Raw genomic sequence first — 17651 nt, forward strand, 5'->3', positions numbered from 1 at the left:
GACATCATGGATCTTGTCATGGAATCTTCACCCTTTCTTCATCCTTTGCAAAGCTATCATAGACATATGTAGCTACATCTCCTCTTGTAGTTTTGAGGTACTCAAACAAGCTATTATGTAATCTTTTGATCTTTTAATATATGGTTCTAGCAATTTATTCAATATTGTTGTTATTCTTGCTTTTATTGTTTTATTGAGATTCAAAATGATATGGACACATACTTTTGAATCTAGAAATAGAATAACAATCTATCTTAAGTTATCACTCTAGACATGGATGTTAATATTTGATAATCACTTTTAATCTAGAACTTAATGCTTTTGGGTAATTTAATCGGTTGGGAAATCGACGATTAAACTACCCAATCGACTTTGTGATCGTTTAAATGTTTGGGAAATCGATGTTTAAACGATCCCTTAGAAATAACGATATCATTTGGACACGAATGATATTGTCGAGTGATTGTGATAATATAGTTTAAAAAGCTAGAATCCGTTAATCGATCGAGAGATTGCAGCAGTTACGCTTGATTGATGTCTCTGACCGCAAGCGGAATAGCCCTATCTCTTATCGTTTTACTTTTATGTCGATTAGGAAAATAGTTTTACACAAACAAACAATTTATACCCAAACACTTAACGTGACAAATATTGTGAAAATGCTTATGAAATACGCAACTCTTTGTGGACACGATCCTATTATACTTACGTGTAAATAGTTTTATGAGAGGTAAAAATCCTTCATCAATGTCTAGAATGATTGGTTTATCCTTAAAATAATGTCTGTAGATTTATTATATTTAACACTATTATATAAATGCTAATTACCATTTGTCCAAAAAAATAATCAATGTTAATCATTAACAAATTTTACAAACATATATCTTAACCCAACAACACATGGATGATTAAAGCTAGTAAGAAATAGGAAAAAATTTAGTTTAAAATTGAACACATTGAAAGACCACATCCATTTTCCTTTATGAATGAAGAGATAATTCCAATCTTAATATTCTTTAACGATCCATGTACATATGTTGTCAAAAAACATATCAATAAATCTTACAATGGATTTCGCCCAATTTTGGCGTCTTCCTCCCTTTCCAGCGAAATCCGCCCTTCTCCGCGTTTGGCGCTGAACTCTGTCAGTTTTCTGGTTTCTGTGGATTTGTAGCTGTGTTCCGCCTCAGCTATGATTTTTGGATTTTTGTGGGGTTTGCAGGGCTCGTCGCCGTTTGGGTACAGGTTTGGTCAGGTTTTCTGTAAAGGCGTTGTCCTTTTGTTCAGAGTTTTCAAAAATATCACACATTCGTCGGATTACAGCATTTTCCCCCTCTTTTCATTTCTTCAAAAGTTTAATTTCATTTTTTCATTATTAATTTCATTCTCAAAACAATTGAATTGTTCTGTCGCTCACTTGCTACAAATACCCCCTTTTGTGTTTCGTTTTTCACATTCCAAACCACCACCAAATTTTTTTGTTGCTTTCAGAAATTTTGCTGATGGAGAAGCTTTTTCATTCCGTGTCTGAGATTGCCCTCGGTGAGGATGGATGGAAAATCAAGGTTCGTGTTTTGAGGCTTTGGGAGGTGCCCTCTTTTCTCAAGCCAGATCAGACAAACTCCCTTGAGATGGTTCTTATCGATGAGATGGTTCGTTGCTCTTTTTGCAGACCCATCTGTATTGAATAATTTTTTTTACATTTCTTCTTCTATTGATGTTATGTTCCATTGTTTTGCTTCTTTAATTTCGCAGGGTACCAAGATCCATGCCAGTGTGAGGAAGCAACTTTTTTATGTTTTCCAAAGCAAGTTGAGCGAGGGAAAGGTCTATGAGATGTCCTGTTTCTCTGTTGCTCCAAGTGTTGGTTCTTATCGCACCACCCTACACCCATACAAGATTGTTTTCCAGATGACAACCAAGGTTCAAGCTTGTGAGGGTGCTTCTATTCCTTCGTTGGGAATTTCTCTCTGTAAGATTGCTGATGTCTGCCAGCACACTTCCGATCATGACTACTTAGTTGGTAATTAATCTGTGTTTGCATCTGTTTGTTTATGAAGTTATTTATACCCCTTTTTTTCCGGTTGTGATTGGTCTATTTCCATGTTATTTTGTAGATGTTCTTGGTTTTATGACTGGAATCTCTGTTGAGAGAGAGTATGTAAGGGATGGTAAGGTCACCAAGATGGTTATTTTTGAGATTACTGATGCAAGGTGATCCATGTTTCCATTTTTGTTTGACAAAAAAAAAACCACCTTTCATGTATTTGTTCTTCTTAACTCATATCTTCTAACCATAACCTCATATTTTCTCATTTGTGATTGTTAGTGGTAAGTGTGAGTGTGCCCTTTTTGGCCAATACGTTGACACTTTGAACAAACTAATGGGTAAGTCTGGTGGTGGGATGCCTATAATCTTGGTGCAGTTTGCCAAGGTCAAGATATTCAGAGGTATTTTAGCGGTTGATCCAGCTGTCTTTTAGTTGTTTTTAATTTACTGTTTGAATGTTTATGTTTGTGTCTAATTTGGTGTTGGTCATTGATTTTTTTACCCCAGACAAGGCATCCCTTCAGAATGTAATGAACACCACTCGGATTTTGATAAATCCTCCCATAGAGCAGGCTGACCAGATCAGGAAGAGGTTGTTTTTCCTATTTCTCATTTATGTTTTCTTAATTAAAACATCCTTTTTTTGTGTGTTGTTGATCGCTTATGTTTATTGTTTCTATGTTTCTATTCTGTAGATTCTTTGGTTCTGTTGCATGCTTCGCATTGTTTTGATTGAGTTTCTCATTGTCTTGAATCTATTCATTTTTTGTATCATATTTTTTCCCAGTGTTACTTTTGGTAGTATGGATGTCTCATCTGTTCCCAGGATTGGGGCACGTTCAAAGGTATCCCTTGAGGAGGACTTTCTTCGTACCTTCCCCAAAAAGACTCTTGAACAATTGCACTCAACCTTTGAGGATGGAGTGTTTGTTGTTTATGCTACAATTGGTGGGCTGGTTGACCATGAAGATTGGTGGTATCCAGCCTGTAAATGCCATAGGAGTGTGTCTGCTGATTCTGGTGCGTTTTACTGTAAGGGGTGTGCCAAGCATGTTTTTCAGATGGTCCCAAGGTATTGTTTTTGTTGGAATGTTTTCCTTTATCTATATTTTTTACCCAATATGAAATTATCTGCATTCATTCAGTGTTTTTGAGTTGTCTTTGTTCAGGTTCAGGGTTAAGGTTAATGTCAGCGACGCAACCAATGTTGGTGTTTTTGTTGTCTTCGACGGTGATATGCAGAATTTGCTCAACACACCCTGCAGTAGCCTTGTGTCTGTTGCAAAGGTACATGTTGATGTTGAGTCCTCTTCCCTTCCACTAATATTATTTTAACGCACTGCCCATTTAGTTTCTGTTTTGAAGTGCTGCAATTTATTTCTTTTGAAAATATTGTTTTTTTGAAGGCTGAAAATGCTGGACATTATCCACCTGAGTTTGAAAAGTTGAAAGGTAAGAAGATGTTGTTCAAGGTTGAGAAGTGTACTTCTTCAAGCATTTTCTTTGACGGTTCCTTTAGGGTGAAGAGGGTTTGTGATGATCCTGCTATAATTCAGTCGTTCCATTTTGTTGGTGGTCAATGTACTCCGTCAAAGGTTTGGTTACCCTTCTCCTTTGTTTACTTTAGGATGTAATTAGGATGTGATATATGAGAAAGCTTGGTTATTTTTGATTATTTATTTACTCCAATTTTGATCTTCTGTCTTTAGTCGGTTGTCAAGTCCTTTGCTGTTGTAACCCCTCCTGCCGTGCCTCATTGATGGAGACGAGTCTGGTTCGTCTGATGTGTTTGTCTCCGACCTGATTGTCACCCCAGCCAGTGTGATGTCTGACTCTTCTAAGGTGGTTTTCATTCACCATCATCCTTTCTTTTATATGCTACTCTAATGGAGGATGTCCGTTTCGTTGGTTCTTATTTTCATTTTATGTGGCTTATTTAATTTAATTTAATGTCTTTAAACCTTATATTTGGTAGGAATTTACTGCTGATCTCCCAAAGGATGTCTACCATCTCGATGATGAAGATGTCGTCGTTCGTTCGTTTGTCCATGCCGCCTTTGGTGAAGGTTGTTCCAGGGCAGTTGCTTCTGCTGGTGAATCGGATATGCGTTCCACCTCTGTTGGTGTGAAGAGGAAACTAGAGGGTACCTTTGTTGAGATTGATTCTGATGATGAGCCATTGTCTTTGAGATATGGCAAGTTGAAGCAAGGTTGAGCTCTTGATTGACCACCTGCACCTTCTGAACAATATAAATCTAATGTTTTGTAATAATTGGGTTCTTCCACCCACTGGACAAGTTTGTTTTATCATCCTGCTTTTGTTTGTGCATGTTGGCTCTCTTATGTAAGATACTTGCTATTTGCTATGCATGGGTTTAGATCCTAGGTTTCATGTTCCTTTGCCCTGTGTTTCTTCTGTTGGAATTAATATATCCATCTCTTGTGGATTACTATCTTTATTGATTATTATATAAAATCTCATGTAAGACTCTTGCATCATTTTTGTTGTATCCCTCCATCTTGCAGTTATTAATTCCTCCGATTCTGTTTTTGTTATCTAAGGTTGATTTGTATCGTTCCGAAAATTATAATTATTGTATTTGTAAATCGCAATCGTAAAAGTAAAAATTGCATTAAAGTGGTTGTATAGTAGGAAAATTATGCGGAAAACTTTTTGACCATGCAAAGTCACTCTCCCTCTCTTGCATTGCCGAAAATCTTGGGTACGCAGGTCATCACCTCACCAACGGTTTTCCATTGCTGATTCGTCACATTCTATTGTTTTAGTGCATAACATTGTCTTAATACGCAACGTTGGCTAAAAAAAATTGGAGAAAAAATTATTTGTTAATTTATCTAGCATGCAAAATGTATGAGTCTCATGGAGAGAGAGATAGAGAGAGAGATTCATGTAGAGAGTATGCATATGTTAAAACAACATTGATTAATTTGGACTGAAAGCAAGACTTTAAATACTGCCCTTGGGAAAGGAAAGGGGGTTCGGGAGAAAGAATAAAAGGGTGCGAATAGCGAATTTCCTTTTATTTTTGTTTAAGTATGTGGCTCTTGAAGCCATTAGCTGTCTGGTCCTTTTGTTGGGTTTTTTCCTGATCCGTGGTTCATCAACCCGTATTTGTTTATTCTTATTTTGCACAGGACATTTCATCCAAATTTCAGTTTTCTTCTTTTCTTTTTGCTGCTGGAGTGGTGATCCAGTCCATTTTCATTGCACTGTTGTGGCTGGATTCTCTTCCCATTCCGCGTGCAGGTTTCAATCCCATGTTAGCTAACTTTGACAATTACCTGCGACCTGGTTTGTGATATCTATTAACCCCCTTTTTTTTTAGGCATTCGAGTTTGTAATTTGCACTCATTTTTATTATGCATTCTCACCTAATGATTTGTACTGTTGGCTTCAATTTATCGTGTGCTTTTGTTCCACCCACCATGCCGCCTGAGTTTTACATTGTTTTTGCATTCAGCGCGCCCTCAACAATGCCTTTGTTTCGTTGTTGTTCTTTCCTTTTGTCTGAAATTATGCCGTTCAGTTATTTTGTTTTTATGTTTCTGAATATTTATCTCCTGATTTTCGTATTTTATGGTATTGTATCAAAAGAATATTGGTTATTGATTTGTTTGGCTTGGTTTGTGGGTTTTAATCATATCTAATTGGATAACCCCATTATGAATCCATTTTATTTTTCATCATTTATGAGTTACTTTAATTTCAATCTTCTTATTTTGTTCATTGTTTTCAATCTACATTTCAATAAAATTTGTGTGTTTGATCGCTTAAAAATTTGTATTTGTATTTTGCACACTGGTGGTGGATGGCACACATGGTGTAGCATTCTTCTTTTGATTATGGTTTTGAATTATAATGTATCATTTATTTGTATTATTGTTGTGTTTATGCAGTTAGTTGTTAAGCTCTCCAGTTGTTTTCTCATATTATTTATACCATTTGGTGGCATTTTGGTTATTATTATGAATTTAAGGGTTCGATTTGTTGTTGTTTACTTTTCCAATCTCTGCTGTACTATTCTGCAGAATTTGGATTTTGTGACATAGGAAATCCATTCATTTAATGCTTCTTATTTTGTGTAAGTTATTCTCTTCCTGCCGGCTGCACTCTGCCTCCTCTTCTTTTTTCATATGTCCATCGGTTGTATTTTTGCTCAGTTAGTCAGAAATTTGTGTGGCTGCATATAGTTGTGTCATTGTCCTTTATATGGTATAGAGTATAGAATAATCTGTGTTCTATTTTAGTTGGTACTGGGTAATCTACTTTGCCTTTTTATCTATGTTCTGCATGTGAGACAAAATGTACTTCCCTTTTTACCTTTACAGCTAATTCATTTTTTTCCCAATGTGGCTATTGTTGCTCACGTGTTTATATCCCAAGTTCAAATATTTTTTTTCCCTTTTTCCCTCCATGGTCTATTATTTTTACTACTTATAGGCATTCTTTGGTCCTTATGTTTTGCTACTTCTTTGCTGCTGTCCAAATATGTCTAGGTTGTCTGATATTGTTGGCTTGGATGAATTTATAGGTCAAAATCCTATTATTAGCTTTGCTGAATTTCTTTCTTCCATGGATGATGGATTGTTTATTGTTGTTGCTTGCTATTTTAGCGTTGATGAGGGTGTCGATAAATGGATTGATCTCCATTCATCCACACCGGAGCCTAGGTTGACTGCAAACTTTGTTTTTATTATATTATTTTTGGTTTTTCATTATTTTTATTATGTTTCCTTTTTATTGGATATTGGATTGTCATATTATTAAATGTTTGCCTTTTTTTATTTATTTTACTTATGTCAACAATAGGTTTAGGCTTAGTTTGAATGTTGGTGATTTTGATAATGAGGCATCCTTCATTATGCGTGATGATGTTGTTAGGCAGCTTGCACCTTCCACCTACAAGTTATTGGTTGATACGGTGATTATTTTGTCTTACTTCTTGGTTTTTTCTTTGTTTTTATCTAACATCTGATCATGCATGTTTAATCTCCATTGTAGCCCGAAGCTTCTTCTCTGTATCCAGTTGAGCTTGATTTGTTATTTGCTGAACCTATGATTTTTGAGGTTTTGAAAAAACCAAATGGATCTCCTTCTGGTCCTGTTAGCTATGACGTCCTTCGTTTGTTTACCCATGACCGCTTGCTGGATGTGTTCTATGGTCCCAAAAACTATAGCCCTGTTTTTATTATTCAGGTGTTCCATCGTCCTTTTCATTTCCTGGATTATTTGTGTCATTTTACCTGCTGTGTTGTTTACATTTTTTATTCTTATGATTTCTACTCAGTACAAGCATTTTTGTTGCGTTGATTGCAATGTGATGATGGAACTTCGCGAGCGCTCACGTAGGGACTCTTCTACTTTGTCCCATGATGTTTCAATGTGTTGTATGAAGGGAAAGATAACTTTGCCTTATATGATTGAACCTCCTCCCTTGCTCCGTCAACTTTTCAATGGTCTTCATCCTAGGAGTGGACACTTTTTGGCAAATATTCGATCGTATAACAATTTGTTCTCTTTTACCTCGATGGGTGGAAAGATCGAAACCGAAATTAACCGTGGTCAGGGTCCTCCTCACTTCGTTATTTCCGGGCAGAATTATCATCGCATTGGTTGTTTGCTCCCCGCTGATGGAGAGAGGCCAAAGTTTTGTCAGCTTTATATTTATGACACTGAAAATGAGCTTGCTAATCGGATGGCGCATTTCAGGTAAGAACGACAAATAATTATACCTGGCCGTTGAAAATTATTTATGAATTTCAATTTTCTTGGTTGTTGTCTTGGTTACTTTTGAATGTTGATGTACATTGTCCTTCTGTAGTGGTCGTTCTGATGAAAGCAATCTCGATTCCTCTCTGATTGAAGAATTGCTATCTTTGATGGATGAGCATAATAAGTTGGTTAAGAGTTTTAGGATGGTCCGTGACTTTTGTGTGCAGAATGATAACGTTCCTGTTCGTTTGAGGTTGTTTAGGAATAGAAATTTTGATGCTAGAACCTACAACGTACCTGATGTTGATGAAATCGCTGCATTGATAGTTGGGGACTTTGAAGATTCTGAAGATGGCAGGGATATTGTTGTGAAGGAGAAAGGTGGTTTTCTCCAACGTATTCATGAAACTCACAGCAAGTACATTCCTCTTCAGTATCCATTGCTCTTCCCGTTTGGCGAGGATCAGTACCAAGAACATATTGAACGCAACGAGTTGACCTCTACTGGATCTGTTAAGAAAAGAATTCGTATCAGTGTTCGTGAGTTTGTTGCCTATCGTTTACAGGAGAGGACTATTGAAGACTCTGTTTTATTTTCCGGCAAGCGGCTTTTCCAGCAATTTATTGTTGATATGTATTCTATGATTGAGTCGCAACGACTGTCTTGGGTTAGGCAAAACCAAAGTAAGATACGATCAGGTTTCCTGAAGGGTCTTGAGGAGGCGGTTGGTCGCGGTGATATTGATGCATCTTCAATTGGCTCTAGGGTTGTTCTTCCTGCGTCATTCACCGGTGGTCGCAGATATATGTTCAACAACTATCAGGACGCACAGGCTCTGTGCAAGAGATATGGATACCCAGATCTGTTCCTGACCATCACCTGCAATCCAAAATGGGAAGAGATACAACGCCATTTATCAAGATCTGGCAACTACGCATCTTATAGACCTGATATATGTTGTAGGGTGTTTCACCTTAAGCTGCAGGAGATGATGGCTGATTTTCGAAAGGGCCAGTATTTTGGAAAGGTTATGGCAAGTAAGATGAATTTCATGATTATTTCGTATTATGCCTTTTGCCGTTAAAATTTGTTCTATTGGTATATGTTTCTTGTCCTTACAGATTATTATATATGGTTTTTGTAATGTGGATCTTTCTTCTTTGTTAGGCGTATACACAATTGAATTCCAAAAACGCGGGTTGCCTCATGCACATATTCTTTTATGGCTCGACAAAAAGGACAAGCTTGATTCCATTTCCTCCATTGATTCCGTCATCAGTGCTAAGTTACCTGATCATAGATTGTATCCGAAGTTATATGCTGCTGTCACTGGCTTCATGGTCCATGGCCCCTGTGGTTTTGCGAGACCTTACTCGCCGTGCATGAAGGATCGTCGCTGTTCTAAATTTTACCCAAAAAAGTTCGTTTCAAGGACCTCCTTTGATGAGAGTGGCTATCCTATTTATAGGCGTCGTGATCTTGGTATTGTTGTAATGAAGAAGGATGTTCAACTGGATAATCGCAGTGTTGTTCCGTACAATCCTACCTTGATTATGAAGTACCAGGCACATGTGAACATTGAATTATGTAATAGATCAAATTGCATAAAATATCTGTTCAAGTATATCACCAAGGGTGTTGATCGTGTCACTGCTTCTGTCGAGACTGGTGGTCAAGGTGATGTAGATGAAATCCAGCAATACTACGATTGTAGGTATTTATCCCCGTGTGAGTCCATATGGAGGATTTTTGCCTTTGAGATTCATAGTAGATGGCCACCTGTTCAGAGGCTTACCTTCCATCTTCATGATGGCCAGAGGGTCATCTTTGATGATGAAGCCGATCTTGAGGATGTATTGGCTTTCAACAAAGAAAGGAATACAATGTTTCTTGCCTGGATGGATGCCAATAAGGAATTTCCATCCGGTCGTTCTCTTACATATACGCAATATCCTGGGATGTTCGTTTTTGATGATCGAAAACGTTCATGGCATCCACGTCGGAGAGGTGTTTCTGTTGGACGTCTGACCTTCGTTCCTCCAAGTAATCGTGAGTTATACTATTTAAGGTTACTCCTCAATCGTCAGACAGGCTGCACTTCCTTTGAAGATATTCGTACTGTTGAAGGAATTGTATATGATACCTGCAGAGAGGCATGTGCTGCCCTTGGATTGCTTGCTGATGACCGACAGTTTATTGATGCAATCAACGAGGTTGCACTTGATTCATCCGGTCACTTTGTTCGGAAGATATTTGCAAATTTGCTTCTATCTTCGTCCTTAGGTGATCCATTTGCTGCTTGGCAACTTACCTGGGAAGCTTTGGCTGATGGAATTCTCTATGATAGGCGTCGATTCTTAAATTCACCAGGTTCATCCCTCATGATTATTTTAATCATTCAATTGTCATGTGACGCATTTAGGTCAACTATCATGTGTTTTTTCTAACGGGTTTCAAACCTTTGCTTTTTCTTAGATTTGATTATTTCGGATGAGGATTTGAAGCAGCTTTGTTTGGTTGAAATAGACAAGCTTCTTAGGCTAAATGGGAAGACCCTCGATGATTTTGAATCCATGCCTAAGTTATTGTCCACTGTTGTTTATGCCTTTGATAATGTTTTGCTGGCCAACGAATTGGGTTATGATCAAGATGAAATGTCAATGAGACATGCTGAATTTTTTTCCAGACTCAATGATGGTCAGCTCTCTGCTTATAATCAGATTGTTGATTCTGTTGATAATGGACTGGGTCGAATGTTTTTTGTTTATGGTTATGGAGGAACAGGGAAGACTTATCTTTGGAATGCCCTTTCTTTTCGATTTCGCTCTGAGGGGAAGATTGTAATCAATGTTGCATCAAGTGGAATTGCTTCTCTTTTGTTGCCAGGTGGTAAGACTGCACATTCACAGTTTGCAATACCCTTGGTTGTGCTCGAGGACTCGTGTTGTCTAATCGAGAAGGATGGCAAGAAGGCTCAGCTGTTAACCATGGCTAGCCTAATTATATGGGATGAGGCTCCCATGATTAATCGGTTGGCATTCGAGGCATTTGATAGAACTTTGCGTGATGTCATGAATAATATTGTTGATGGTGCCTTGGATATCCCTTTCGGTGGGAAGACTATTGTATTCGGTGGGGATTTTCGTCAAATACTTCCTGTCGTTCCTAAGGGGAACCGTGCTGATGTTGTTCATGCCACCATCAATTCATCGCCTTTGTGGTCCCACTGCACTGTCCTGAGGCTTACGCAAAACATGAGACTTCAATCATCAGCTGATGCGGAACAAACCGATATGTTGAGGCAGTTTGCAGATTGGATTTTATCCATTGGTGATGGGAAGATTGGTGAAGCGCGTGACGGTGAATTCGTGGTTGATATTCCTCATGATCTTTTGCTTGAAAATTCTGGCGATCCGATCAATGATATTGTTCGTTCAACGTACCCTAATTTGGTGAATAATTTGTCTCATGAAAACTTTTTCCATGATCGTGCAATTCTTGTGCCCACTCTTGAGTTGGTCGAGAAGGTTAACGACTACATCATGGTCATGCTTCCTGGAGATGAGAAGGAATATTTGAGCTGTGATTCTGTTTGTAAGTGTGATGATGACATAGGGGTTGATCACCGTTGGATCACTACGGAGTTCTTGAACGATATCAAATGCTCTGGTATGCCAAATCATAGATTGATCTTGAAGGTTGGTGTTCCTGTTATGTTGCTTCGCAACGTTGATCAATCGGCTGGTCTGTGCAATGGTACCCGTTTAACTGTCATTTCATTGGGCAAAAATGTCATATGTGCGCGTATTATTGGTGGTTTGCATGATGGCGAAGTTGCCTACATACCTCGGATGAATCTCATACCATCTGGTGCCAATGTGTCTATTACATTTGAACGTCGACAATTTCCTTTGGTGGTTTCTTTTGCAATGACTATAAATAAGAGTCAGGGTCAGACTTTGTCCCATGTTGGTCTCTATCTCCCGCGACCTGTTTTTACTCATGGCCAGTTATATGTGGCTGTCTCTAGGGTTACAAGCAGGGGTGGATTGAAGATTTTGATCACGGACGAAAACGGTCAGGGGTCATCATCAACTGTCAATGTTGTCTATGAGGAGGTTTTTCAGAGGATATGATGTCAGTTCCAACTATTCGTAAGGTGTGTGCGAGATATTTACCGTTTTATAGTTATCTATTTCTGGAAATCAGTTACAAATTTTATTATATGTTTGATTCTCCCATTAATATGGTGTCTTTCAAATGCAGGTATTATATGCAGTTTTTTAGATTCCCGGTGTTCTACTTTGCTATGTCTTTCCTGTTTCTTGATGAATCCTTTGCTGTACACGCACCTGTGCTGTTGGAATAATGCAGTGGACTTGCTTGCTGTCTCGCCATTTTCCCTCATAGTATTATCCATTTTGTTGTTCTGATCATGTTGTTCAATTATCATTATAAGTAAACAATTTGTTTGTATCATGTTGAATGTTTACCAAGTTTGTATGTAACTGTATTCAATTCACAGCCTTTTGCTTGGTGGTTATTTGTTTTCGAAGGATCACAGTCTTTTCTTCCAATTTCATTTATAACTTCTTCAATATTTTATTTTAAAAATCTTAAATTTTGTTAATTATGTAGAAAATTCTAGGACTGTGAATATTTGTTTTGGTTTGTAAAGAGAAGTAGCCAAACACATGGAGCGTTATTGTTTTGCAATATAAATAATTCGTATTTGAGTAATAACTATATTGGAGATTTTAGGTTGCATACATTTAAAGGTACTTTAAGTTTTTGGTTTTTATCAAAGCCAACATTTAAGTTTAAAAAGTCGTTAATAAGTTTTAGGTTTCAATTGTTCCAAACAATTTATTTTAAATCGAGAGTATTTTCAACCAATATCTTTTAGAGGATGATGAATTTGATTATGATAATAACAACAAATAGCATTATCAATCATAGTGTAAGCCTCCATTTGTCTTTTGCATAGAATGATTATATAAGCTTCTTTTTGGCAATGATATTCCATCATTCTTTTGTTTCCTTCCACTTTGTATGTGCATTTCCGTTCTTTGTATTTACTTCCAACTTCTGCTGTTTCCAAACTCAACAAGTTAGTTTTATTTTTCGTTTTCATTCCTCATATGCTTACTTATTTCAAACCAAAAGCTTTTATAAAATTAGGAATTGAAGAATTTTCTATCGATGGTTAAATTCAAGGTATAACATCTTGATGAATTTATTAATAGAAAGTTACTTTAATTTATTCATACCGGCAAAAAACATTTTCTTTAACTATTAATTTAAATAGTAGGTATACCGGTACATTTAAATATATTGAGTGTATCATATAATTTGTCTTTTATTCATCATAACTATTGATTTATAGTTACAATACTTTCAATAGTTTGCGTTTTCATCGATATGGTATTTAGATCAAAAGATTTACCGAATACTAATCATCTATAATTATTCTTTTTTTTTTTAACAAAATGATTAAGTTCCTTGCCTGTAAGTTTCTGTTATAAATCCATTATGTTTCATCCTTCAAAGAATTTTATATTAGTTTTGTGTTAGCTAATGTTGATTATTTGATTTGATTGTCTATTTACACACCTTAATCTTAATTTACACCTTAGTGTGGGCCATTTTTTTCATTTTTAAATCCGGTTTTCAAGTTTCATTGGCCCACATTTGTTGTGAAGCTGTACTTGGTCGCTTTCAATTTTGGTTTTGTCTATTTGTATTCACTTTCTATAAGCCGTGTGGTTCCTTTGTCTTCTACTTTTCCGCTTTTGTCGCCGACTGTTCCTTTTGTCTCCATGGCTGCACCTCCCAACAAGTGAGTGTTATTTTTTATTTCTCTTTCTGCATCGGTTACGATTTTTTCTCCTAAAGGAATGTCTTTTTCGCCGTCTTTTTCCATTTTTAGACATGCATTTGTTTATTTTATTATTTTCGCCTGGATTTTCGCCGATTGTGATTTTTTTGTCTTCAGATGATTATTATAGACCAGGTTTAATATTGTTATGGCTTTAACATGTTTTTGTGGGCTGTCTCTTGATCCTCCAAAAACCCTAATTCTTTCTGTGTTGCATGTTTAGTGTGGACCTTCCTGAGGGTGGTAACGACGCTGAGAGGACCTTCGAGACTGTTGTTGTTCCTGATGTTGTGGGTGGCTAATCTTTGTTCAGTTTTGTTATATCCCTTTTGCATGTTTTTTATTTTTGACTTGAGTTTCAATTTCAGGACGAGATACATGTTCCGATGCTTTTTGTCTCCAGGTGGAGATCTGTTTTGGCCTCTCAGAGATATGGATGGATCAAGGATCCTGCTGGTAACTATATTCGTATTGATTTGTCTAAGATTGTTACTGAGAATTTGATACCCGGGGGCCTGATGATTTCCCGCACCTGTGGATTTGCGGAACCCCAAAGGGTTGTTTTGTTCTATCAGACTTTTGATAATCAGTTTAATATGCGGATAGTTGATGATCGGGGTTTGGATATTCCTTACTTTGGTTTTCATTATCCGATAAATCACCATGTCAGAAGAGTTGCTGATCCTTCTTACGTTTCGCCTAAGTCTTTCATCTCTGTTGTGGATTCTCCAAATGATGATGGTGAGGTTGGATTACCCATTCCTTTTGAGATGTTCGGGGAGTTCGTGGCTGTTGAGGATGTTGGACATGAGGCTGGAAATACTGTTGTCAATGGCCCGTATCAGATTCCTGAAAATGATGAACCTGTTCATATCCCCGCCGTTGATGGTGAGCCAGAGGAGTACATATGGACTCTAAAGGTGACTCAGGCTGTTGCTGATGGCAGAAGTGTTATGGTCAGTTTTTTTATCTGTGTGTTGCTTATCTTTTGGTTTATTTGAATGCTTTACACTTACTTACATCCCTTTTTTCCTCTTTCTAGCATTTTCCTAGGTATGTGATTGATAATTTTGAATTCTCTGTTGGAAATGAGATTGATGTCCTTGATGATGCTTCTGGGGAAATAGTTAGTTGTAGGCTGAAGACTTTCACCAAGCCATCTGGTTATGTCATGAAGTATCTTTCAGGAGGTTGGCACCAATATGTTAGATCCAAGGAGTTGAACGTTGGCGATCGCATTTTGTTTGGGGTTGTGAATCCGGTCATGGATGTTGTCTTTCGCATCCATCGTCAGTAAAGTTTGTGTTGCTCTCTCTTTGTTGGATATTTAGTGTTGCTGAAGCCTTATCCCCCATGTTGTGTGCTAGGTAATGAACCTTTGTCTTTGTTTGTCGAATAACCCTGTTTGTGTATTGCTTTTCCTGTTTTTGAAGTTTTTTGTAACTTAAGACACCGTCAGACAAGCTTTGTGTAATGATCTTTTAATATCTATGTGTATTTGTTTGTTATGTTTATGTTATTGATTTCAATTATTCAATTGAAGGTCAATGTGATTTGTTTGTATTTCTTTTGTTGTGGTGATATTGTTTGGTCTATAATAGTTTGCATTTTTAGAAACGTGTATGTGTATTAATAATCTTTAAAAGTTTATTATGGTAAAAAAAAAATCACATGTTACATAAGAGATTAGACTGGTTTGTTTATTGTTGACAAATGTTAGTCGTAGTAATTTTTTTTTTTTGTTAGTTTTTGTTTTGCAAAATATTCCAGTAGTTGTGGTCATCAACATAATAAATATTTTATTTGTAAGTGTTAATAAATCCTTGCATAGGCGTATTTGTTTTGATATATTTTCATAATAGGTAACAACTTTGATATTAATTTTTTCATTTCTGTTATAGTAATTAAGGAACAAACGATCATCACATGTAATAGTCGTGTCACTGTAATATCCTTGATACTGAATGGTCACTGATTAAAAAACTTTTTCATTTTTCCTCTCTTTCGTATTGAAGCTTGCATATGTCGTTTATTTTGAATTAATACATTAAAAATGAAATTAATGCGGACGAGTGTGGTGTTTGCAGGGTGAAATTTTGTTTCATTTCCAATTTGCGATGATAATCGGTTAATTTTTTATATTCCCAATGAATAATCGGCCCGTGCATCGCCACGGGTCACACACTAGTTTACGAACATGGTAACAATTACATGAACCGTACAAATATAGAAATAATAGATACATGAAAGTTGCCTCAATAGACTCCCATGACGTTGTTTTCATATATACAATAATAACACATGCACACCTTTTCAATATCCATAGTTAAGGGTTTACTCATGAAAAACCTGAAAAATAACATAAAGTAAATTTGACTATAGTAACACCAACTTATAAGTTGAAGATTATCTTAAATTAAAAAAAAAAAAATATTAACTGATCAATATGAAGTATATATTAGATGAAATACTATAAACAAGGTATGTAAAAAGGGTGAAGCCATCCCTATAAATGAATATAGTATAATGGATAGGAAAAATATACAAAAAACAGTGGACGTGCCGGAGTGGTTATCGGGCATGACTAGAAATCATGTGGGCTTTGCCCGCGCAGGTTCGAATCCTGCCGTCCACGTTTTCATTTTTATTTTTATTATTACTTTTAAAAAAAGAAAATAAAAATAACAGAAACGCTAGAAGGAGGGATTGAACCTCCGACCTTGTGGTTAACAGCCACACGCTCTAACCAACTGAGCTATTCCAGCTTTCGTTGTTATTCAACAACTTAAAAAGTATATAAACCAAATTTAATGGTTAACTAATAATGGCATAAAAATTTGAATTAAATATTTTATTAGTTGAAAAAGATTACATATTGTTGAATTAATTAAATCCCACCATCCTATTAGTTTGTAGTAGCAACATGGTTTGAATTCCTTAGGGAGTGATACAATAACATCTTTAGGGCAACGTTTAGCATGGAGAAATTGGCATATTTCTCCATCTTAGGTCAATTTAACAAGGGCCATTGATTTAATGTTAACAGAGATCAATGGATAAGATTGCTCTTAAATGTTTACCTTGAATTTGGATGGATTTTAATTTTAAATAACTGATGTACCATTATTTGAAATTGTACAAATCACCTAGGTTTGATATATTTATAAATTTGGAACATGTTGAAAACAGTGTTGTTTTACTTTCCGTTACCAAATTATTATTATTTTTTTTATCAAAATCAATATTTCATTTTCTATATTATTTAGAAAAACTCGATAAATGTTAGTATTTAAATTAATATTTCCTCATTCGTTCGGTTTGAAGTCAGAATCACTACTTTAACGGTTAACTCAAACTAATAACTCTCTATTCACTTTGTTTATTATAAATTTTTATATTGATATCATTTATTTGAGTTGTTATTTGACGTAAACATGATATAGTTTAAAATTAATTTTTTAATTACTTGTGTTTTTCAGGAATATAGTTGAACTTGTTCATTTTCTTTGGCATGTGGTAGAATTTGCCATGAACTTCTTGATTTTATTTTTATAGTTTTTATTTCAAAAACAAGGTAAATTTAGTATTATTAATGATGACCTTAATTGAAATCTTTTCTTTTTTTGAGGAGATAAATGAAATAAAATCTGAAGTATGAAAATGTTAGTCACATTATTTGGTCTATATTTTTATATTAAGTTTTTTTTTTTTTTTTTTTTTTTATTGAGAATGGGGTTGAAAAAGGTTAGCATGAGTGTTAAAAAAATATTGTATCTTCCTCCGATAAAGAAATAAACAAATTAATTAGGTTCAAATTATAATTTTGAGTCAGGGGTACAAATTGAAATATAAAAGAATATGGAGTACAACTCATTACAAGTAAAACAAAATTGATCTAAGATGGTGAAATTTGACAATTTGTCCATGTTAAAACTTGCCCATCTTTAGGGTCTTGAATCAAGTTAAGAGAGCTTTATATTTAACAATA

General features: G+C 35.9%; 3 protein-coding genes and 2 non-coding genes across 5 annotated transcripts; 4 read left to right on the forward strand and 1 right to left on the reverse strand.

The window, feature by feature from the left end:
• The first annotated feature begins 1502 nt into the window (after window positions 1-1502).
• LOC11425976 (replication factor A protein 1) lies at window positions 1503-4265 on the forward strand. Its single transcript, XM_003616239.1, has 9 exons — window positions 1503-1652; window positions 1756-2023; window positions 2118-2214; window positions 2330-2451; window positions 2558-2642; window positions 2838-3122; window positions 3220-3337; window positions 3457-3645; window positions 4026-4265. The coding sequence occupies exons 1-9, from the start codon at window positions 1503-1505 to the stop codon at window positions 4263-4265; spliced, it is 1554 nt and encodes a 517-aa protein (XP_003616287.1).
• A 2295-nt stretch (window positions 4266-6560) lies between these two features.
• On the forward strand, window positions 6561-13965 carry LOC112416108 (uncharacterized). The gene is made up of 9 exons (XM_024784967.2): window positions 6561-6742; window positions 6882-6993; window positions 7074-7268; window positions 7360-7781; window positions 7894-8818; window positions 8907-10155; window positions 10261-11903; window positions 13488-13624; window positions 13887-13965. Exons 1-9 carry the CDS (start codon window positions 6561-6563, stop codon window positions 13963-13965), a joined length of 4944 nt encoding a protein of 1647 aa, XP_024640735.2.
• Window positions 13966-14037: 72 nt separating this feature from the next.
• On the forward strand, window positions 14038-15196 carry LOC11425977 (uncharacterized). Its single transcript, XM_024784032.2, has 2 exons — window positions 14038-14619; window positions 14706-15196. Exons 1-2 carry the CDS (start codon window positions 14050-14052, stop codon window positions 14958-14960), a joined length of 825 nt encoding a protein of 274 aa, XP_024639800.2. The 5' UTR covers window positions 14038-14049; the 3' UTR covers window positions 14961-15196.
• Window positions 15197-16216: 1020 nt separating this feature from the next.
• Window positions 16217-16298, forward strand: TRNAS-AGA (transfer RNA serine (anticodon AGA)). Its single transcript has one exon. It is a non-coding gene; the product is annotated as a tRNA-Ser (tRNA).
• A 56-nt stretch (window positions 16299-16354) lies between these two features.
• Window positions 16355-16428, reverse strand: TRNAN-GUU (transfer RNA asparagine (anticodon GUU)). Its single transcript has one exon. It is a non-coding gene; the product is annotated as a tRNA-Asn (tRNA).
• Between the last annotated feature and the right edge of the window lie 1223 nt (window positions 16429-17651).

This window comes from Medicago truncatula, chromosome 5 (assembly GCF_003473485.1).
Source record: "Medicago truncatula cultivar Jemalong A17 chromosome 5, MtrunA17r5.0-ANR, whole genome shotgun sequence".
NCBI lineage: Eukaryota > Viridiplantae > Streptophyta > Magnoliopsida > Fabales > Fabaceae > Medicago > Medicago truncatula.

Bases quoted from the DNA above. Each gene is read 5' to 3' on its own strand.
- LOC112416108 (XM_024784967.2), top strand. From the start codon at position 6,561: ATGTCTAGGTTGTCTGATATTGTTGGCTTGGATGAATTTATAGGTCAA. The intron at 6,743-6,881 runs GTTGACTGCAAA...TGTCAACAATAG, and splicing joins TCATCCACACCGGAGCCTAG to GTTTAGGCTTAGTTTGAATG. The intron at 7,782-7,893 runs GTAAGAACGACA...GTCCTTCTGTAG, and splicing joins AATCGGATGGCGCATTTCAG to TGGTCGTTCTGATGAAAGCA.
- LOC11425977 (XM_024784032.2), top strand. From the start codon at position 14,050: ATGCTTTTTGTCTCCAGGTGGAGATCTGTTTTGGCCTCTCAGAGATAT. The intron at 14,620-14,705 runs GTCAGTTTTTTT...TCCTCTTTCTAG, and splicing joins CTGATGGCAGAAGTGTTATG to CATTTTCCTAGGTATGTGAT.
- LOC11425976 (XM_003616239.1), top strand. From the start codon at position 1,503: ATGGAGAAGCTTTTTCATTCCGTGTCTGAGATTGCCCTCGGTGAGGAT. The intron at 2,024-2,117 runs GTAATTAATCTG...GTTATTTTGTAG, and splicing joins CGATCATGACTACTTAGTTG to ATGTTCTTGGTTTTATGACT. The intron at 3,338-3,456 runs GTACATGTTGAT...GTTTTTTTGAAG, and splicing joins GCCTTGTGTCTGTTGCAAAG to GCTGAAAATGCTGGACATTA.